At 42.0% G+C, this 23,495-nt stretch overlaps 1 protein-coding gene across 4 annotated transcripts in view; it reads left to right on the plus strand.

Moving 5' to 3' along the window:
• NFATC1 (nuclear factor of activated T cells 1) overlaps positions 1–23,495 on the plus strand; it is a 111,286-nt gene that overhangs the window by 44,172 nt on the left and 43,619 nt on the right. For all 4 annotated transcript variants that reach the window (XM_032701594.1, XM_032701610.1, XM_032701618.1 and 1 more), the window contains exons 4-8: positions 610–812; positions 3,950–4,122; positions 6,090–6,230; positions 20,475–20,530; positions 21,784–21,916. In XM_032701594.1, the coding sequence (XP_032557485.1) occupies positions 610–812; positions 3,950–4,122; positions 6,090–6,230; positions 20,475–20,530; positions 21,784–21,916 (706 nt within the window). The remainder of the gene's footprint in view (positions 1–609; positions 813–3,949; positions 4,123–6,089; positions 6,231–20,474; positions 20,531–21,783; positions 21,917–23,495) is intronic.

Genomic DNA, 23,495 nt, shown 5'->3' on the forward strand with positions numbered 1-23,495 from the left:
GTTGTCATCAGAGCAGTCACTGTAATATGGTCAGGCCCAATAGCTTCAATGAGATTTTTGTGCGATTATAACAAGAATTTGACACACATGGTGAGCTGCTGGTTGTGTATACATGATCTGTCTCTATGCTGTCCCGGGAGGTATTTACCAGCATAAAAATCGGTTAATGAGGGGACAAGTCACAAGCAGCAGCCTGCTGCTGCATGAGGGATGACCCAGGAAGCATGGGGATGGATGAGCTGTGTCCTTTCCACTTGCAAACTCCATCAGTTTTGCCTCTCTCAGTACTGGGAGGGATCATCATTGTGGTTTTTTGTCGAACACTGCGGCAGAATTTATGCAAAGTTTTCTGTGCATGTAGCAGGAGCGCTCAAAAGCACAGCCCATCTAAACTGCCTCTGGTCCTTTAGGATAATGAGACATTTTCTACGTGCACCTTTTTATTGTACTAATATTACATTGCAGGAAAAATGGAAGGGGGGAACTTAACACATCGCACCTGTCACAAGTCCTCTCCTTGAATTAGGCTCTCTCGCTTATAAAAATTTAATTGATTCCTAGCAGTTTATGTGCATGGTGCTCAGTGGGCGTTTTCTGTTCTCTTGCCAGCTACATGGTTACTTAGAAAGCGAGCCGCTCACGCTACAGCTGTTCATTGGGACTGCAGACGACCGCCTGCTGCGACCCCATGCTTTTTACCAGGTTCACCGAATCACCGGGAAGACCGTTTCCACCACCAGCCACGAAACAATACTTTCCAACACCAAAGTCCTGGAAATTCCACTTCTTCCAGAGAACAACATGAGAGCAATGTAAGAGTCAGGCAATATATCTGACATCTAGCAGTTTCCTCTTGGTCTTGGTCACCTCACTTACTTTCTTTTGGTTTTGTTTCTTTTTTTTTTTTGTACACGATTTTCCTTTTGTATCTTTTTTTTTTCCTAAGTCTCTCTGTAATAGAAGGTTTTCACAACTTAGCTGGGACAAATTGCCCCTAATCGGCTTAACAGCAAAATGAACTTCACAAATATTTCTGACAACTGATTGCTTTCATTCTAGAGTTTCAGCCAATGTACTTATTTGCCATTTAAATTAAGTATCTCAGTTACCAAGCTGTAAATATCTCCTACCTCAGCTCCTGCATTTAGTTTCTAAATATGACACCTCTTACTCCTATACGCACCAGTACAAGGAACAGAGCCTATTAAAATTTATCTTTAGATGTCAAAGGAAACTCTTAGAGAGCATTTCCAAGTATCTTCTTGGTTTTTTTGAGACAAATAAAACCACTCATTTCTCACATAATAAAACTCAGCATTTTTATAGCATTTGTTTAGAAGTAAGTCTTCTAGAACTAAGAAAAGTTACCTCTGAGAACCTTTACTCAAAGGTGATGCAATTTACTGATGGGAGTCATTAAACTGGGATAAGTTTAGTCCTATGCAAAAAAGCAGGTGCGGATTTCTGAGTTAGTAGGAGTGATAATTAAATGCTGTGTAAGTCCATTACACATGGGTAAATATCATTATAGGATTGTATATAAAGGTTGAAATATCCCTCTGTGTATGTGACATACATGAGACACTCCATATTATTTAATCCTGTCCTCTTTGTCCCCCTCCTTCAAATCATCCTAGCCCTTGTCTGAGTTATCTCACCCCTCCTTCATATGATCCTAACCCTTATCTGAGGTGTCTGCCTTGGGAGGAATTTCTGTGTGCTTGCATGCAAGTACGACTCTCAATGTGTGTGTAAGTATAAATGTATTCATATTTATATAGAGATGTATGCACTTTTGTGTGCATCTATAGGGAGGCAGAAAGACAAGTAGAAGGTAGACAAAAAGCAGTCCTGAGCCCCACCAAACCAAATGCCACAGGAAAATCACAATTTCACTCCTTGTTATTCATAGAGTTTTCTATGCCTTAATGAAGTGGAAAATGGTATCAGACACCTGAAGTCCTTCTGCACATAGTGGTTATTAGAAGCTGGTTTGCAGAGTCATGTACAACATGCCTCGGAGTGCCTCACGTAAATAGAACAGCCAGAATATGTTTAGCTGCATTGCCAGCTGGGCTTAGAGTGATCACTCAAAACCCAAGGACCTCTCTCAGTGCATTGTGTTAAAAGTCATGACAAGCCTGCAAAATTATTGGCCCCATTTGCTGTCATCGTAAGCTGACACAGCTACAGTGAGGTTAATGAAATTTCACCAATTTGTACCCAAACAATATTTACTTGGCCCTTTATTTATCCAGTTTGAATCACATTTTTGGCCATCTAGGAACATTATTGCCATTTCAATCATCTTTCACCCTAAAATAAAGATAGTTACACAGTTCAGGAGCCAAGCTGAATATTTTTGTGGCATGCGTGCCAGATTGTAGTAGAGCTCTCTCAAGAACCACGAACAATGCTTTGGTATATGTAAGCCTTACACGTCAGTAGTCTAAAACCTCGTGTAGCACTAACAATGAATTGAAATTTGCAGCCAAGGACTTTTCTCAGACATAGTTTGTGTGTTCAGGCCTTGATTTCGGGAAACACCGAAGCTCATCTGCACATTTAAGTTTTTGCACACTTAGCTGTTCCTACTGACTTCAGATTTTAATATCCATGATTTAAAAACCTGAATTTAAATGCTTTTTCTCCTCTGAGCTTTATTGGCTCTGAATTGAATCTCATTAAGTACTGTATTTATTTTACAAGTGTTGCTATAGGAGAGACAATATTGAGAAATGCACTGTTTCTTCCATAGCTTAAGGATCTTTGCATAGAATTTTGACATGGGTACAAATATTTCATAATTCTTATGGCTTCACCTGCTAATATGCATTGTTGAGGAGCTTTAACACTTTCATTAGTTTCTTTGATCATATCAGCAAGGGCATTTTTTTAATTCTGAAATCCATACTTCAGAAAAAATGCAGATCAAAACTGTGCTGCCATAGTGCTTGTTTGCAGTTTGCTTCAGAACAGAGCTTCAAAGGTCTGGAGGGGGAATTAAACTCTTTGAATGCAAAATAAAATTAAACTATGCATATTCAGTGTAATAAAGTGCATGCCAGAGACCAGTACCCAGAAGAAATTGCCATGTAGGCTTTGTAGTCGTGGCCAAGGCAGAGGTATTTTTGCAGTGGGTTTTTGAGTGCATATGTTTATATGTCTTTTGTTCTGGGAACTTCTTCTGTTGAAATTTTCTTTGACAAAAATCCTTACTTGTAAGCTCATCCAGGAGGAAACCAAAGTTAAAAAAAAAAATGAGAGAGAGGTCAGAAATAGTAATAGTTGTATCTGATGAAAAGCACGTTTTTCCCTAATGTGGAGGGAGGACTCTGAGTTTAGTGTTTTTCATGCAGAGCTTCAGCTCAGTGCTCAGCTTGGGAGTATTTCCAACTCGTTCAAATACAAACACATTGACAGTGGAGTTGACCTCAGGGACAGCTGTGCTCATTAATAAGCATTTTCAGGACTTTGCCCTAGATTAAAAATCATGTCAGATTTTTCTCCAAATTAGTTGTAACAAGTGCAATTGTAAGTAACCCTGCGTTCTGCATTAGTAACACTGTCTGCACCATCATCTCATTCCATTGACTTTTCTAGTTTTGCTGTTTCTTTGGGTTTTTGGTAATCCTTAAGCCCCATCCTGACAGGATGTGCTGAGGAGGAAGAGTCTGTTAGATTTTTTTCCTCTGAGAACTGAGGTAACATCCTAAAGTTGTGTGCTAAATTGCACCTACTACCTGTTGCTGCAGGTAGCCCCAACTTAGCTGCTTGTGAATGCAACTACTAGGCTAAACAAAGTGCTGTGTTCAGCCTGGTCATTGGGCTGTGTCTGACTCAGTTTTTTAAGAAGAGCATACAGGAGAGAGGGAAGATGTTGCACACTCATGCCTTCCTGAAGTCTGCTTGAAATTCATTGAATCTCTCTGTGTTTCCTTTTGGATAGCATCGACTGTGCTGGGATATTAAAGCTCCGAAACTCTGACATCGAGCTGCGCAAGGGAGAGACGGACATCGGTCGGAAGAACACACGTGTGCGGCTCGTCTTCAGGGTTCATATCCCACAGGCCAATGGCAGGACCCTCTCTTTGCAAGTAGCCTCCAACCCCATTGAGTGCTGTAAGTAGCAACAAACATCCTCCTTTTGCTGGGTGTTATCATAAAATCATTTAATCAATAAGATTGAAAAAGACCTCTAAGATTATCAAGTCTGACTGTTAACCCGGTACTGCCACATCCACCACTAAACCGTGTCCCCAAGTGCCACATCCACACGCGTTTTGAACAGTTTTGAACACTTCCACCCCATAGGAAGTCTTTATCCACCAACATACTCTGCATTGGTTTTGTATTATCTGTCTAGTCAGTGAACTTTAAACTGCTTTCCAAAAGTTCATGGTTTACATTGAGAACAGAATACCCTTGTCTTGCATTGATTGCTGTAGAAAAACACACACTTGAAGCAAAAATAGAGAGCAGTTAAACTAATAGTAGACCTGGGAGTGACAGGGTCTTTTATTTTGGTGACTCCTTATCCTAAAGGTAACTGCTATAGAAGTTCTGGAAAACATCTCTCCTGCCCTTTTCACTGTCTGTCTCCCCATCATACAGTAAAAACCAGCAAACAAAACCCCAACCCCTTTGATGGGGCGCTACCAGTACACTAGAACTGACACACTGGCACAAGCTGCCTGGGGCTTCAGAAAACCTCCAGAAACCAGGTTTCTGCACTGGGGTCTCTTTGATTGAACAGACTGCATTTTATCAGATACACTGAGACACCCTCCAAAGACACCTATATCATTCTTGCACTGTAAGCCTCATCAGCCACCCCCACACAAAACAAAACCTGTTTGTTTGTGTAGCTTTAACATTTCAGGATAAGTGGTGGAAGCTGAATTTCTGTCTAACTCCCAATGCTAATTTGGTTGGCTGGATGGACCAAAACAATTTTTAAGGTTCTGTTGAATTCCACAAAGGGAATCTTTCTGATGCTGACAGAGTAGGGGGTAAACTTAACATCTGGTGGGTATGTGTGGGGTGAGCTCTGGCAGAGGGGATGGAGAAGAAGACCTAATCATCCCTAACTCCATTCATGCTGGAGGGCAAAGCAAAAAATGTGAGGAGTCATGGTTTCATCCTGCTGCTGTTGAAGTTTAGAGAGCTTTTCAGTTGCTATATAGCAGGATAAGGCACAATTTAAATTGATCCTGAACTGGTCTGTGCAAAGGTGCCAAGCTCAGGGAACCACTGAACATGAAGCCGGTTGGATTTGTGTCAGGGAACTGTAGCTTTGAGTGTTGTGTAATGAGCAAAAGCATGGCACATGGCTGCTGAAAAAAGGGGAAAACAGGAGAAAAAATAAGTGATAGTGTTATTTCCAGTGCAGAATGTGGAATAAACTGGTGCTAAAAACTTCATACATTTCTTAGTGCATGTAACTCAGGGAGAAACCGTATAATCTGGATAAAGTATTGCATCATCCCTTGAAGCAGCGCTTTCTTCATGTCCCACTTGAGGGGGCATAAAATGTGCCACAAGAATACCAGATTCTGTTTGCATGGAACCTTGTGTGCTTTGGCACTCAGATTCTTTTGGAAATATGTTCACTAAAGTGCTGGATCACAAGGTCCATGGCTGCTGCTGCTGCAGGACAGTTTGCAGAATTGACAATACAATGTATAGTGACAGAAACGGTATAGTGACTGAAACAAATTTTGAACATGCATGGTTACCTTGTCATGTGTGCCTTGTAAACACACAGCATAAAAGAAAATTGTTTAAAATAAATGAATTTCAATAAAAGTATAATTTTTAATATAGTACAGATCGAATTGAGTTTTAAAACATTTGTTCTTTATGAGCCTTTTGAATCTGTACTGCTGTTTAACCCTATTGTTTACAGTCAGGGCACTTAAAAACAAAACACGTTTCCTGTAAACCTTCTGACCTTTCTTTGTTTCTGTATCAAACTCAGCTTATCTTATGAGGGCAAGCGTTAAGTTACTTACTAGTGCAGTATTTACTTTTTTGTGTATGTGGTTACCTTTTTTTTTTTTTTTTTAATCTTCTATATAACTCTCCAGCTCAGAGATCTGCCCAAGAACTGCCTCTGGTGGAGAAGCAAAGTACTGACAGCTTTCCTGTTATTGGAGGGAAAAAAATGGTACTGACTGGTCATAACTTTCTGCAAGACTCTAAAGTCATCTTTGTGGAGAAAGCGCCAGGTATGTCTTCAATCTAGACTCTGGTCTGTCTTTTGCCCCTTTTTAAAGTCTATGTCAAATGATGAAAGCATAAATATGGTAATAGCATTTTTTTCTGTACATAATATGTTCTCCATGTCACTGGGCAAAGCTGTGGAAGTAATCCCAGCCGTGCCTAATGCTGAGGTTTTACACTGTGGCAAGTGTAGTTACAAGTAGACAATAGCAGCATTGAAAGTCAACATTTGCCATTTGTTTTTGTAGCAAACCATGACCGTAGCAGGTAGAGCCTGTGAAAGGCATTGGAAGCCTCTGGTGCCAAGTCCCCATAAAGCCTGCAATACTGTGCATCTTCTTAAACATTTCTGTAACTTGTGGAAGAGAGAGCGATGCTGCTGCTGCTGGTGTGGGTGCACATGTGTCTCCTCCTGTGGTGGTTGAAACTGGTGGCACTTAGAAGGTGCTGGCTGAGGAGGACTTGGAGCCCACACATGTTCATTTGAAGGACATGTTTCTAGTCTGTCCTAGGACTGGGGGAAGGATACAAGTGCCCACCTGCTCCTGCAGGGGACTGGGGGAAGGATACAAGTGCCCACCTGCTCCTGCAGTGCATTCATAGTGGGACTGATTTTCCTGGAGAAGGATCCCAGGCCAAGCTGAAGCAGGGCAAAGAGCATGGAGTGGGAGCTGGGGCTGGAGCAGGAGCAGGAGTAGGATATGTCTGCAGGAGCCATGGGGTACCTGCAGGAGCAGTGGATCACAGGGTAAAAATGCATAGTGTGTGTGTATGCCCCCTGTGGGAATAGGTGGTGGGAGCAGAGCTGTGAGTCTGAAACAAGACTGTTAAGGATAGTTTTGAGTCTTGTTTTGGAAAGGGTTTCCCTGGCGCTGGCACAAGCTACGGATTCCTCAGCTGCCGACTGAACCCCCCCCTGAACTTTAAACAGTCTTGGGCACTCCTTAGGCCGACAGCACTGGCTTTGACAATGTGCTTGTTTAACCCTTGATGTCCACAAGGTTCCCACGCTTTTTTCTTGCCCACAGCCCCTACCAGCAGCACAGGCAGTCAGGCCATGGGGCAGGATGGCAGGACAAGCAGGGAAGGGTCTAGAGGGCAAGACTTCAGGTCTTTGGGCTCAGCAAGCTCAGGAGAAGAGCAGAAGACTTCCCTAAAGTTTCCCAGTGGAGTCCTGGGTTGGTGAGGTTTAAGTCACCCAAAGTGCACATATGGGGTGGAGGCAATGCCTTGACCCCTCGGGGAGAGACAGTGGCACTATTCCTGTGACCCCCCAAGCACTGTACACACTTGAGCTGTGGCTGCGACATCAGTAGAATGTCCTTTTTGTTTCTTAAGAAAGTTGAAAAAGAAAGGAAAAAAGGTGGTATTGCAATTTAAAAAACCTGAATTTTGCTCTCTCCGTGGATCAGCGTGGGGGGGAAGAAAATGACTGTCTACTTTATATTTAAACTTCTCTTTGCTGCACAGAGCTGGGTTAGTGTGACATGTCAGGAGTGGAGTCCTTGATCTGTCTCATTACAGGAAGGAAACCACATTAGAGAGTGCTTTCCTTCATACTTATTTCATCTCCTCTTCCTTTTTTGAGTTAGAAAATGTTGAAGTATCACGTCCCAAAGGATTGTGATGGTGATGCTCTTTGCCCACCAGCAGGTACCACAGTGGAGATTTGAATACTGTCTCCCTTTGCATTAAGTACCCTAAAAGCAAGATATTCAGTGTGCAGCTTTAAGTTACAGAATTTAAGGTCCTTCCTAGATTTAGTAGTCTCACAGTAGGTTCGTTGCAGTTGCAGGGCAGTACAGCCTCATGGAGGTACAGTCCAGGGGCTGAACCTTTAAAGTCGAGAGTGTGTAGCGTCTCCAGCAGCTGCAATCATGTTACTAGGAGTGACACACAAAAAAGCAAAGTTGCTGACTGATCTGGGCTGAGCAATTTTTAAGACTTCTGTGGTGAATTGTGTGCTACGCTGCCTGACACAACTCAATGCATTGAAAGCAAACGAGAGCAATGCATCATTGCTTTAGTTGCAGAGTGCTCCGTCTGGATTTTTGAACAGAGTCACTGTATTTAATGTCAAATGAACAAGCATTAGCAGCCTTCACTTTTGTAAATCAGCACGAGGTGTTTCTTTGCCTTTCAGCTCTTGCACGTCAGTGAAAGTAGGTCAAGAGAAGGAACACCAACATAGTTTGTCTTTCTCTTAGAGAGCTGGTTATGAACTTTTGTGAGACATTCATTAGTTTTGCTGCTTTTACCACTTTTGTTTTTGAATTTGGAATGTTAATCACGTTCCTGGTTGGTAGCAGCCAAACACAGCTATTACAAAGTAATAGATCACAGGAATCCTTGTGCTTATAAAGAGAACGTATCTTTTGTGTAAAATTTAAATATTATACTATATGAACTCATGTCTTCAGTCCTCACTCTGACAGAGTGCCCAAGCCAGGAGGCAGTCTTTGGAAGCTCATCTAATTCCTGCTAGTCTGCATACTTAATTGGTTAAGTCAAAGAGTTTGAGAACACTTTTGTTTGCCTTTCTACCCCCCCCTCCCCCCTGCCCATCTGAATAATTGAATAATTTCTCTACGTCTGCTGAGTGTTTTTCCAAACATGAGTCCCAAGCTTTCAGTCTTCAGGGCTAGCCCTCAGCTGTTGTAGTCTCTGGAGGAATGGCATTATCCTGGCCTCCTTTCCTGGGGAGTCAGTCTCAGCAGTGACTCATACAAGAGGGAATCCCTGAAGAATGATCAAATCAATCCTGCTGGGGAGGCAGTGGCTTGGTGCTTTCAGCTTAACCCATTACTGGCTGCTGTTCAGCCCAGAGGCACATGAAACAGAGCCAAACAAACTTTGCAGTCTGTGTCTCACACAGGAGAAAGGGATGAAGGCACGGCACACTGAAAGGACCAAGGGAGAAACACTGTGATGACCTCCTCTGGAAGGAGAAGCCCTCATGGTTGAGGTCCAGTGCTCAGGCAGAAGGCCCCCCTTTGGATAAATAATGAGAGTGTTCAGAAGTGAACTAAATTTTGCTCAAGCCTTTTACAGTACCATAAAAAAAGTTCTCAAGTGTTGAAGTGAGTCCTTATTTTACAGGATTTTGAACAATGCTCTGTTGCTTGCACATTAGACCATATTTTCCAGTGATCAATGATGGTATAAAAGGATCATCCAAGAAATCTAGTGGTAGTGAAAATGGGAATACTAAATGTACTTTAGAGGTTTCACTCTTAAATGCAGAATTTCCTTAGACTGGGGAACCCCACAATGACTTTGTCTCTTAAATATTACACTAATAATTCTTTTTCCTATATTCTTTCACTTTCTGTCTCTCTTTGTAGTCATGCTTTTCTCTTCCTGAGATTCAAAAATGGGGGGGGGTGGGGTGGGGGGTGTCATGGTTGTTGGATGCTGCGTTTAGGATGTCCATTACCTATCTGTTTTTCACCAGAAGAATTAGTACTTTGTAAAATATAAAAAAGTCTGCAATTTCTTACTGGCAAAGGCCCTTGATGTCTGTAGGCTGGGATTCACTGTGTAGGCAAGGTGTGCATTTTTTAGTTACAAAAGTAGATGAAATGTAGTTGGTGTTTGTTAGCTACAGGAGGAAGTGTTTGAGTGTTTGTCTAGCAGAGGCACACACACATCTGCATGGATTGTGATTTGGAATTACAATAAAAGACTGACTTAGTTCCTTATAATTTAAAAACTTTTTATTTGTCAGGCAACAAAAATCAGAGAATGCAGAGGTGTTTGGAGAGTGTGTTTTAATGACTATATCTGTCAGCTACCTTTTTTTGGTAACGAATTCTACAAACACTGTATTTGTTTTCAAAGCTGTTTTTTTTAAAAGTAATATGCATTACTGAACACAAAACAGAAAAAAACCTAACAGAAGCAACCAGACTGCTGGCTCTTAGTATATCAGATTATGATTAGAGATCTATAAAACTGAATGTGGTAGAAAAATCCTGGTTTTCTTCCCTCTGTTCACAAAATGTATCCTGTAACAGATGAGTGAAAGCTCAGTGATGAGAGACAAAGCCAATATCCCAAGAAACAAAGCACAAGAAAGTTATGGGTATGTCTTCTTAGCATGCTGTAGGATGTTTTGGGTTAGACAGAATAGCCCAAGGTATTTTGGGATTTAGAAAGAGCTTCATACTGAGATCTGAAAGAGTTAATCTACCCTGCAAATTACTCCTTGCTCAAAAATTGCTTCTTGTTCCTGTAGCTAGAGTAATTTTGACACTGGAAGTAGCTCAAGTATTTCTGGACTTCATGGATTTGGCCAAGTCTAGACATACCCAAGAGATCAGGTTAAACTGACTGAATCTTCATTATTATCAAGTTGTGATCTATGGGAAGAAATAATCATTTGATGTATTATTATTAATTATCATTCGATTGGGTTAACCCTAGTTAAGTTAGAACTCCAAACCTATTTCTTTGCTTTTGTGCTTAGTGATGAGAGCTCAAGACAAGAGATTTAAGGAGCCAAAAGGCTGAAATGTAACATCCATCTTCTCTATGGGATTAGTTTCTCGAATAATACTGACTTTGAAATTCTTATTCTGGGCTGTAAATGTTGAGGGCCACTTTGTCCTGGTCAAAGGCCTGCGTCAAAGCTTCCCTATAACAAATGCCCCTCCCTGAGGATGCATCACTCTCTTTGATGGACATTTATAGAGTTCACAATTTGTAATGCTGTATCTCTGAGTAACTCCAGACTTACAGACTTTAGTGGTTTTGAACATGTTGTTAATTACTGCAACTTCAAATAGACAGTAATCCTAGCACCTACACACTCTGTAATCTAATTGCATAATATCCTCAGCTATTGTGCCCAAAGCCTTTGACACTCAAAGTTCCTGAAAGACAGAGAAATAAACAGCACATAAGCAGCATTTCCTCTAGGGATTTTTCTCTCTTTTAATAATATCAAGCAATTAAATTGCTTTTCAGATTTAGTTATTGCTTCCAACTGTTCCTTTTGCTCCTGTTTTTATTTTGTTAAATGGATTTTTCTGTCAAAACTGTTCCTCTTCCCTGCTGGAACAGGTTTTGCTCTTAGAACATGAAGGTGCTGATGTGTAATGGTAATAGTTATATTAGAGCAAATGAAAGATAACTGGGTGCAATCAGCAAATTTTTTTTTTGTATATATGCCAAAGAAAATCATCTTTCTTTAAGTATTTCAGATGGGAAAACTTGCAATTTGCCTCCTGTTAAATGTGTGGTCAAGCTTGGTCAGCTGAATGTTTGCACAAAGGAAATGCAACATGGGAAAAAAAGGAAACTGTATGAATTTAGGTGTCCACTCAAGCATTTCACAGTTTTTTGTTCCTCTCCAATTTTCCTTTTTCTGGAAGAGATTAGAGTCAATCAATTACTGCTTAAAGATATACATCAGTCTGATAAATTCAGTTCTGTTTCCTGTATGTCGTGTGAGCAGAATTTACCTTGTGGTATGGCAGCTAACTTAAATGCAGTTTTTTTAGCTTCAGGAGAACTTATAAAAAGTTGTGGAAAATGATATGTTGACGAAGCATTTGAGTGCCTTGTGGATGGAACAGATGCATTGGGAAAGCATGTGGGCTTTTTGGTTTGACTTAGATACACTGTGGAGCTTAGGTTTTGGAGTCTATTTTGACGTGATGTGATGTTGATGTGATGTGATGGAGAGACGGGTGACCTGAGTGTTGGCAGAGCTCCATTTGGTAAAAGATCTTACATTCTCAGAGATCTTTCCATTGCTTTTTCCATTGCCAGTAGCAGTCACAGTTTGGGGGGCAACTGGCCAAGAAGGGGTCATGTTTCACACGGGTAATCATACTGTAGCTCACATAATAAATAAGCAAGTGGCAAAACTCTCTTTCCCCCTCTAGTCAGATGGACAGATACTACATAATTTTGTCATTATCTGTCAGTTTATCCAAGTTCAGGACAGGCATTGTAGTTGGCAGTGAGCAATTCAACGCTGACTCATGCGCATTGAGGTTAAAAATTCGGGAAACTAGATAAACTGGAAACTTCAAAGGCATACAAGTTGGGAGCATGGAGTTCACATGAAGGTCACTTGAACCTAGTTCCTAGAGATATATTGATAGCTGAAGGGGTTTCTGGCCACTGCCCAGAGATAGATATCCTTGGGCGAATAGTGTCATCAGATGATGGAGTCATTTGATGGTGGAACCCTTTCACGTGCGCAAAGGAGTAATGATTGCAGCTCGTGGGAAATGTCAGCACGCTTCAGTTTTTCCTGGCTGTTTAGTCTAGGGAATGGTGAAGACAGAGTGGGACAGCAGCCATACGCATGAGATGGTGTCAGCGGCAACAAGCCTCATCCAGACTGTTGCTCTCACAGTGAAGAGTGAGATCAATCAATCACAGATACTTACTGTGGTCAACAGAGAAATAGGGAATAACCATGTGGTCTCAAAAGTCACTTGTCTGAGTAATCCTGTAAACTTTTTATTATCATAGAAAATGTGGCTGAATGCTGCAAGTTTATTCTTTCATGTCTTCCAAACGAAGTGGCTTCAAAGAGCTGTATCTATGCAATCAAAGCTTTGTCTCTGAGCTTTTACAACTAGCACAAGATTTCAAATAGTTTTTACTGTTACTGTTCCAGTAGGACCCTCTGTCCAAATACACAGCCCTTACAAGAAAGCTGAGAGTCTAATGAAGCGATCAGTGCATCCAGTGGAGGAAAGAAGTATGGTGAGTTGACCTTGGCTGGATGCCGGGTGCCCACCAAGCTGCTCTCTCACTCTCCCTCCTCAACAGGACAGGGGAAGAAAATAAGATGAAAAAGCTCATGGGTGAAGATAAAGACAGGGCGATTGCTTATCAGTTACAGTCATAGGCAAAACAGGCTACGCTTGGGGAAAATAGTTTGTTCCCAATTAAAAATAGAATAGGATAGTGAAAAACAAAAGGTAAAACTGAAAACCGCCGTTACTCAGGTGGACATCACAGGAAAAGCGGGGAGAGATGAGGGAAGAGGATCAAGTTCCTTTTAGGTCTATTAAGGAACTAAGATTACACCTTCAAGAACAATGTGGAAGAAAATATAATTACATTTAAGAGAGGAATAGAGAGATAAGTCATTTTCAAAGTATGCCTTGTTCCTGGGAAGCTGATGTCAAGATGGAAAATCAGAGGAGAGGAGGAGGAGGGACTTCTAAGATTGAGCCTGACGTTCTTGGATTAGAGAGACAAAAAAAGGGACATGAGGGGGACAATGAGATGGAAAAATATAAAAATGCTATTCAAAAGCCTGCTGTTTAGACTCTGCTAAAATGCCACAAGGAGTTGCCATAATGGGATATTTCTGGAAGATGACAAGTTGTGGTCATAAAAATAAAATGAAGAGTCTCAAAAAGTGATCAAGAAGGTTGAAAGCATTTGGATCAAACTTATACCTTAAGATGAGAAAGAACTAGAAGCAGCTATAGTACAGGTGGCGGTGTTGGCATCCAGCACAGAAGTAGAGGAAAAGAATTATTCATGGAAGAAAAATTTGGAACTTGATTTAAACTGGCTGTGAGGTTTGTTACTCCAATAGTCTGAGAAAATATGATACAGATTAGACCGAAGAAGATGGACCAGGAATATTTTACTCAGTTTCAGCTGCAGAGTCACAGGTTCAACCTACTAGAGCTTCACAGAGGAAAGTAAAATTGTGAAGACAAGGAGATGACGTGAATGTAATCAAAACCAGAGTGAAGTACTGTCATGACTGCTGGTGGGTGGCTGTGCTGGGTGTGCTTTGTTTGACCTGCCTGCTCTAGAGAGATTTTTCAGGGATGTCAAGCTTCAGTTTTACTTGGAATTTGTGTGTCTTAGACCTGGAATTGCTTAAAGTTGTTAAATAAAACCCTCGGACCAACGATAATTTGAATAGAGGGAGGTGCCAGAGAACACAAATTGCATAACCAGCTTCCATTCTGCTGAAAATAGTATCTGGCAAATCATTCCAATGGTTTTGGCTCAAAATGAACACCAATCAGTCAGTTGTCAGCACAGTGCCTCCTTTTAATTACCTGAACTAAAATTACAGTTCATTTGCAAACACTTGAGCTCAGAGTAATTAAGTCTGTTAGACATACTGTGGTAAAAGCAGCTGAAAAGCCTCACCATTTAGGCAAAGTGAGTCCCTCAGCTTTTGGCTTGCCCGGATGAGCAACCAGAGAGGAAGCACATGTCTGGCACAGATGCCAAAGTACTGTAAGGTGCAGTTTGTGCTGGATTTCTATCACCTGGTCGCTGCATGACTTTTTTATTGTTAATTTAAGGTAAAGAAGAGACAAAAAGTACCTTGAGAGCATCCTGTTAATGACAGATACACCTAAGTCTACATAGTATTCAGCTCAGTACTGCAAAAATGTATAGCTGAAGGAAGGGACAAAATACATATGCTGCAAAAATGCTTATGAGAAGACACAAACAAATGCAGCATCTTTGATGTGGAAATGAAAATAGGTCAGTTATGCCTGAATCCTGCTGCACATGGATGGATGCATGCCAGAAGACATGCCAGGGATGGAGAGCGAAGCTGTGGGGGAAGTCTCTGTAGCAGGACAGTAGGCTGTGAGGAGGGCAGAAGAACAGCTGCAGGGCTTCCTGGCAAGGGAGAGGGAAATAAAGAAGCAAAAATCTGACTAGCCATGTGGTCTCATAGCAAAAGTAGTGAAAATAGCAAAGTAGGGAGATCAATGTCGTTGGAGAGGCAAACAGGGATGAGGTGCTGGGCAGTAGGTAGGCAGGCCATGACACCAGCAGGAGCAGCAGTAGGAGGCAGAGCTGCTCTGAAGGTGGCCCTGGAACCAGGAGGCATCTTGCTGCTCACAGAGCTCTAAGAGATGTAAATCTCAGGAGAGCAAAGTACCATTGAGGATATCAAGAGAATGGTCATTTACATTGGAGATGTAAGTGGCCACTTACATTGCAGATACTCTGCTGCCTCTGTATTTCTGCATGTTTTCTTGCTCTCTTGGCCCATCTTCCCTGTACATCTCATGTCAGACTGCTTGACTGGTGTTGGTTCACCCTTAGTCTGACCCTCGTAAATGTCTTTAAGACATACACCAGTGTGTCAGCACAGGCACAGAATCCCACCCACTTGGTAGGATTCCCTTCCCTTCATGGTGTTCAGCTGGGGAAGCATTGTTCACAGCAAGACACCTGCAAGACTGCCTGAGAAAATGTTGCTGCCTCTGGAAAATCCGGCACTAGTACACCCTTACCAGCAAATATGTGCCAGCAGGTGAGACAATGCCAGTGGGTCATGCCCGGGACTGGCATGGGGAGTGCTGTCCTCCAAGCAATAGAGCTACCTCCTTGCCTCTCTCATTGCCAGCCCAGGTGCAGATCTGGCTCAACTTGCCCTTCCCCTGGAATCCCCTCCGCACAGAAACAGACAGCTTTTGAGTCTGAATGATGAGACTTTGCCTGTCTTCATCCTCTTTTCATGGAAACCCATCCATTCCTTCTGAATGTGTTCACAGATCAGTCATCTCAGTGTCATGAGGGTACTTACCAGGGAAGAGGAGTTAGGGTGCAAATTGAAAATTTGTAAATCCTTCAATCCTCAGGGATTTAAATATGCATTGTTAGGGCCAAATAGGAAAGTAGGCAGAGCACCTCAAAGTGATGCTGCATTGCGTCTGTGCCCTGCCTGTGTTGGACATGTTAAAGTAATCTGGGATGTAACAGGAGTTATTATTCAGGGTAATCTCTCAACACATTAATCAAGTAGTGTGTTCCTTTGGGAGAGTAAGGCTTGTTTCGCCATTTTACTTGGAATATATGAATGTAAATACAGATTTACAGTGCAGCCAGTACAGTCAAACTCTGTTGAATTGCAGGCTGGGAGAGTATAAAATGTACCCTGTGTACAGGCAGTGAAATCCTACATAATATCTATTCTTCTCATATCTCAAGTGAACACAGGTCTGCTAAAGAGTATAGAGTGTTTACTAAAGAGTATAGACTGTTTTAACCTCTTGTAGTAAAGTACGTGCATGCTCCCAGTATGCCCATTTCATAGAGGTAAGGTTTTAAGTGGTTGCCAGATGTTATACCCTCCTGCATTTCCAGGCTTGGGGGTCTTTTTGCTCTTGTATATTCTTTCCCCTTTCTGCAATCCATTGGTTTGGAATGAAAGTTACACTGGTGGCTTGATTGTTGTGAGCTTGCAAACTCCTGGTGCTATTCTTGGAGTTCCCTGGGGTACGAAGGTAAATCCAGTCCTAGAAACCCAGGGGGATCTGTCGAGATGGGCGGAGATGAGGGGAAGATGCTACAAAAATGTCTTTGGAAAGCTCTTTGTGTTGCTCTTCCATGAAGAAAACCTGTATGTCATGGTCTGCTAGGATCTATATGTGAATAGCTGATGCTGCTAGATTTACTCAACTACTTTTTAGTGCTGCTTCTGTGTTAGAACAAGCCTCTATGGTGCTTTTTTATGTGGAAATCTTGTAGCTGGGTGTGGTGGGGAAGCCGTTCGGTGACTCATACTGCAGGGAATTCCCTGATGAATTAGAGTATTTTTACTTCTGGACTTGTGCGCAGTTTCCTTCAACACCGAGTGAGCGGCTGATAAGAGCAGACTACAAAGGCCCATTCACTGTTCAGCCACCCCATGTTAAAACAGGGTGTTTATGCTTTACAAAGCTGAAAATCCACTCCACATAACGTGGTAGGTTCATGGCATTTTCGTCATTAGCAATCCCAGGTGCTCCGAGTGTCTAAGCAACAAAAAAAAAAAAGAAAAAGCCAGAAGCGGATGGTGGTGGAGTGCACCCGGAGCTGGGATAGCTATAAATAACAGCGACCGGTCTAAATGTCAGGCTTCCTGACAAACCTGGTGTCTTCAGCTGGCGGCAGTGCTGATGGCCACCTGTTAGCACAGCGTCCAGCCCGGGCGCAGGCAGAGAGCCTGTGTGGAATGGGGGATTTCTCCTTCCCCCAGCACTGCCACACTCCTGCGCTGCCTCTTTGGGAGGAGGGGTTTGAGGGTCATTCATCTAGCCCGTGGCACAGTTCACACGTGAAGCCTTGGCTTTATCGGGTCAATGGCTGTTGCTGCTGGCAGTGAGGGAGCAGGGCACTCCGCCGGGGACTCTGCAGGGTTTCTGCCCCGCGGTTCTGTGCACGGATGTTTTGGTTTTATTTCCATTTTGTAAAAGAAAACCTCACATAATAAAAGAAACCCAGTATAATACCTCAACACAACTCTTTAGCTATATAAAGAACTGTCCTTCTCTTCAAAATATTGCACTTATAAATCTTAAAAATGCCAAAACAAAGCCAGGCATTTGGTTTGGAGAAGACACTTCTTATTACTTGGTAAAAGTAAATAGTGAAATGAAAGGGAATGAAATAAGACCTTTGGAAAAGCCGTTTTCTCCCTTTTCCTCCATGCCTCCTCCTCTCCTTCCTCTCCTGACTCCATCTCTCCCCCTCCCTGTAGAACAACTGCCCATTTGGGTACGGTAATTCCAGAGAGTAAACTTTAACGGGAATGCCTGAAATGTGTCTGCTTCAGCTTTGTGTTATGTCTGTAATTTGAATTATTTGCATTTTGGAAAGGTATAAATTGCTCTGGTGTACTTGGGTTGGCTGGCAGCCAGGAGGGAGTTGCCTCGGGCCCAGACCAGGCGCGTTGCTGCAGATGTGGCAGGCGTACAATGGAAACTTTTGTGGGCGAGCAGCCCTCACTGCTCCAGCACACGCTGACAGGAGGCGGCATCCCGCCTGCTCACCAGGCTCTCCAGTGGATGGGCGCTGGGGCAAAACCATTTTCTCTGGCATAGGCAGATTGTCTTGATGCTTAGGGCTCCCAAAAACCATTCTGAAGCCATTATTCTTTTTTTTTTCTTTTAATTTCAGCTGAACTGTATAAACCTGCAAAACATGTTTACTGTAAAAGGTTGACGTAGTGGTCTAAGGTTTCCCTCCTGGAGCTGATCCCAGTCCGTGGGCGTTGAGATTTCCCTCTTGGTTCACCAGACGTAATATGAGGAATTGTTGGCTTTGTTTTTTTTTTTTTTTGGTTTCTTGCTTCATAACAACTTTTCCTCCCAGTGTTTTTGTTAAATGAAATGTGACTATCTGCTATCTGTTAATTAGTTGTCTATTCCCTACTTCTTCCTCCTCTTCCCTTTCCCCTCAATTGCTGAGCAGCGATGGTCTGGACACTCTCAAGGGAATTTCTTGGAGCAAAGCCCGTATTGTTCTTATTAGCTTCCATAAGACAAGCCATGGTTCTGGATTTTTATTTTCCTAATAGTTTAGATTACAGCATTTTTGTCATCATAAAAATTTAAAAAATGCATAAAGGCAGTGCTGCATGAAGTAATTGAAAGATGAATTGGAGATGGAATAATTTTGAATTTTACTGAAGTATCGGCAGGAAATAAAAACCAGAAACCTGAAACAGATCATTCGTCTTGCAAAGCAGAAATTAACCATAGTGAAAAAACCTGAACTTCTGGTAATCCATTTACAAAGGCAAATTGAACACATGTTAACTACTAGTCTGGACGTCTGTAGATTTAAAAAAAACCAACCCAACAAACCCCTTACAAAGCAGAAGTTCCTAGACTTTGCAAAATGTGTGACAGTGTCGGAGTTGTGTTGCTTTTACAACTGATTGAATTAATTAGGGGTAGGGAGGGAGAGCTGCAGGGCCTCTATGAGGAGAGGGCTGGCAATAGAGGAGGCTGCTCCCAGACAGGGGATGTGTCCTGGCTTGCTGAATTTCGGTCAGGTTTTTTCTACTGACAGCTTAGGGGAAGCATCTGTTGTATAAATTGTGAAGTGATCATCAGTCCTCCCGAGAAGTCTACTTCAGTTTTGGCACTCTCCAAAGGACTCGTTAAGGAGACTGGAGCACAGTCTGGCTGCTCCTTCTTTCCCCACAGCCGAACGTGGCAGTACCAATTAAGGGGATTCCTTTTCCAGCGTCACAAGTTAAAATATAGGAAGAAACTGAGGGTAGGTCTGCTAATTGTTTTCCTACAGAAAGACCTGCCAAATCCACTGTGGTATTTGTGCTGCAGCCTTCACATTGCACTTCTTTCCATACGTTAAAAAAAAGGGGGGGCTGGACATTAAAACAATTGCCAGGGCTAGTCCCTCAGCAGCATTCCTTTCACAGTAGGACAGCTGTACACAAAAATATTATTTACAGACATTTGTAATAAATCAGGCGGTTCTAAATGCGTCACCTCCATCCTGGCCATGAAAGTGAACAGAGAAGAAAAAGTACACTCACACTTTTACCTTTCAAAGAGCTGTTTTCCTAAGGCAGACCCCGTCTATGTGATGAAGTTCAAAATAACTAATATTTGCATTTGTATGTCCCGATGCCACAACAAATGTGCAAAAGAGATGACATAAAGTCTCAGTTTCCTGTGTATTTCAGTAGCATCTGACAATGGTGGGACTCTTGTGTCTCTCCTGCCCAGCTTAGCCAGCAGTCTGCTTATGGCCTTTCATTTGTGTTTTCCTAGGCCTGCAGAATGGAAACCTTATGTTCTGTATTATTTTTCTAATTTCTTTGCTGTTGAGGTTTGAAGACACAAGGAAGTAAGAGCTCACCTTGTTACTGACAAGTTATTTCTGTATCAGTGATGTGCAGAAAAAATGACTAGACAAAACCAGTTTCTTCCCCAGAAAAAGTTACAGCTGTGGCTCAAATCTATGTTTGCTTGAAAACAGAAATACAGCAAATTAGGAGGACCCAAGACACCACTAGAAGCAGCTCCAGAAGTGCTAAGCTAAGTGTAGCTAAGCTTAACCAACTTTACAATGAAGCAAAAAGCAGTATTTCCCAGCCTATGGCCTTGCCTTTTGATCCAAGCAGCAGAATTATAACAAGCCAGACTAGGAGTATATTAAAATCAAATACTGCATGGCTGAGGAGTTTCTTAATACTACCTTTTTTGTTGTTTTTTATCCATACTAGTGGCAGAACAAACTCACAGCGGCTTTCCCCATCACAGCATCACATGCTCTGGATTGTGATTCTCCCCTTCAGAAAAGCTGAGCAGACTCCTGCCACAGGTTACCCAGATGGTCTCTTAGTTGGGCAACACTTGGGCAATGAGTTTTGAGAGCTGTTTTTCATATATGTTGTGCCCCTTCAAAGAGTTTTTTTTGCAGAAGTCATTCCTTTCTTGTCTTGGGAGAGGAAAAAAGGACAGAAGTAGATATCTTTTTCTTTTGTCTTTTAGATGGTCACCACGTGTGGGAAATGGAAGCCAAAACCGACAAAGAAATGTGCAAGCCAGTAAGTCTGCCTTAAATATTTTAACATCAAGATGAAAAATATGTATTGCCTTCTCCAGCACTGTTACTAAAGAGGGATTTCCAAGGCTTTGGCACTGAAACAGAACAAGTACTTAGACCTCCCCTCCTGGAAATCTTTCTTTAACGTGAGCATGGGGTAAAAAACCTTCTCTGGAAGCTATCCCGAAAGTAGGAGAGACCATTTGGAAAATATTTTTTCATTGTCCAGGATGGGCCAACCCTGTCTGCTCATCTTCTGTCTTGCTGGGTCAGTTCTTTCCTCTGCTCCCAAAGCAATTTCTGATCGTTTTCCTTGGCTTTCCTCTAACTTCAGCAGAAGAAACCTGAGTATCCTCACAGGAGATCAACCCCACACTAGAGAAGTGTGGCTCTCTCAGCCATGACTTAAGTGGGAAGTACATCCACTAGTTCGTGTCTCCAGCAATATGCAATACTTGCAAACCTGCAGGCAAACAATTTAAAAATCTCAGCTGAATTCAGGCCAAATGCTAAGATGAGCATTCAATTTTATTCTTTCAAAAAGTGCCAAGGGAGGTTTTGATGGTCATAATAGATTTCACTGTGCATTTGTGTAAGTTGACGCCCTAGCAGCTAAGTCTTTCCTTAGCCCCATACCTGGAGCATTTGGTTTCTGACAGTGGAAGATCATCTACGGGCTCTCCAGCCTTTCTTCCTGTATCACTAGATGTTCTTGCAAGATCTCCCATCTACAGAAACTAACATGCTTAAAACTTCCTGAGTTGTTATATGTAAAAATATTGCACTGTGGAAAATGGAAATATTTGAATAATCCTGTCCTAATGGCTTTCAAAGGAAATTGTATTAGCTTGAGATATACTGGGGATGACCTGCCAACTGAGCTGTTGTGCTTTCTCCTGCTGAGTTAGAGACCACAATTTGATTGTGGTCCCAGATTCTTGACAGAGGCAGGAGGCATAGAGCCTTGTCCATATGCAGTATCATATTTGCTGTCCAAAGGGAAGAAGTGAAAGGTAGTGATTTTGTAATGATCTGAACCACGCTAAAATAATTTCCCTACTTCTAGAGTCCTTGGAATAGACACAGGAGTTGGTGGGAGGCCGTCTTTGTCCACAAAGCCTACCAGTTTCCCTGCAGAGGGTGTTCCTCCTTGCGAGCCCGAGCACCTCCTTTTCAGGGTTAACATTTGAATACTGTGGTACAGCTTGACTGCCTTAGTCATGCCTTGACTTTCTGATGTGTTTTTTTTTGCAGAATTCACTGGTGGTTGAGATACCACCTTTCCGCAATCAGAGAATTACCAGCCCTGTTCAGGTCAACTTCTATGTCTGCAACGGAAAAAGAAAGAGAAGCCAGTACCAGCTTTTCACCTATCTCCCTGCTAATGGTAACAAAACATGTTCCTTATCTCTGCTAGTAAAAACTGAGAGATAATGATGATTACTTAGAAAGATTTATGGTTCTGGTAATTTTTTAGTAACCTGAATAATTTGGATGTATACCTGGTGTTCTAAAATGAGAGTGAGAATCAACCCATGAGAGGTGCCTTTCTCTCTGCTCTCTGCACAAGTGACCTCCTCTGCAGATTATTTCCATTTGTGTTGGTGGCAGAGACCTGTTGGAACAAGGGCTTATGCTTTTGGGAGCTGAAGAACCACAACATAAACACATGTGTAGTTACAAATTGTGAAGGCACTGAGCTCTCTGCTAAGTTGCTGTCACCCCTCAGTCGGAATTTCTGGCCCCAGAAGATACACTGCATTTCAATAACACTTCTGAATTTGCACCACAGCATTGTAAGCATTCTGGGCTCTGAGCTGGAAGTGGTGCCTGGATTCTCCTTGCAGTCATCCTGCACCTCGCTGTCTCACAGGGGATGAAAGTTGAGATGGGCAACATGGATGGAGATCAAAGCACTCCATACAAAATGTGTTATGTATGGGAAATGTTCGGAAACACATGTGCCAGTATTTTTTTTTGAGCTTATATTGATAGCTGTGAAGTGACAGTAAAGTCACTCATGATAGCTGAATTCCAAGCGGGCTTGTAATGAAGATTTTAATAGCAAATAAATTTAGATTTTTTTTTTTTTTATTATTTGAAATGGCTCTTTTTCTGAGAACGCTCTTTTGGGGAAGGCAGGAATAAAAAGGTACTTGTTTTGTTGTTGTTTTGGAAGGAAGAGGAATTAGAAAAATTATTAGGTTATGCTTTTTTGTAGGCTTTCCAAGTCAAAATAGTCCTTCTGAGGGAAATTCCCACAAAGCAATACTCGAGTCATGTCACATGACTTGAAGAGACCTGCCAACTTGTTGCAGGTGAAATCCCTTAAAGTACACATTTGGAATTTCACCCAGTTAGCATGCATGCACTTCGGACTTTTATCATGACTTTAATTTATAATAAAAGTACAGGAAGCTTTTGTTACATGGGCAACTGACTGCTTATTGCATATGTGCTGTGTAGCTATGCTTCAGTGAATCAGCCTACTTATGCAAACTTCATCCCCAGTGGGGATGTCTGTGTATATTTAAAGACTGTTCATCTCTTAAATTGGAAAGAAAATGAATTGTTATTCTCTTCCACAACACTTTTCAGCAACAAAAATCAGTTGTAGAGGCAATCAGGTATTGCCTTGTCACCCAAGTTCCCCTCATAAATATTTCAGATTCATGCCTCATGTTAACTGCTGTTTATTAAGCAGCATCTTCCCTCCAGCCTTTACACAGGCCATTTTTTACCATTGTATTCTAAACCATGGGAGCAGCATTCGCTGCTGCAGAGTTGATTTATGCTACCCCCATTCTCTGTTTGAAACATTTGATGTTTCATTTGATGTGAAGAGACGGGAATATATAGCTAGTGACAGGCTAACCTAACAGAGAAACAGCCTAGGCTTTATTCTGCAAAGACATCTTTAATTATGGTAATTGTTGAAATCACTGGGAATCTTGTTTAGTCTGCTA

This window comes from Chiroxiphia lanceolata, chromosome 1 (genome assembly GCF_009829145.1).
Source record: "Chiroxiphia lanceolata isolate bChiLan1 chromosome 1, bChiLan1.pri, whole genome shotgun sequence".
NCBI classification, from domain to species: domain Eukaryota; kingdom Metazoa; phylum Chordata; class Aves; order Passeriformes; family Pipridae; genus Chiroxiphia; species Chiroxiphia lanceolata.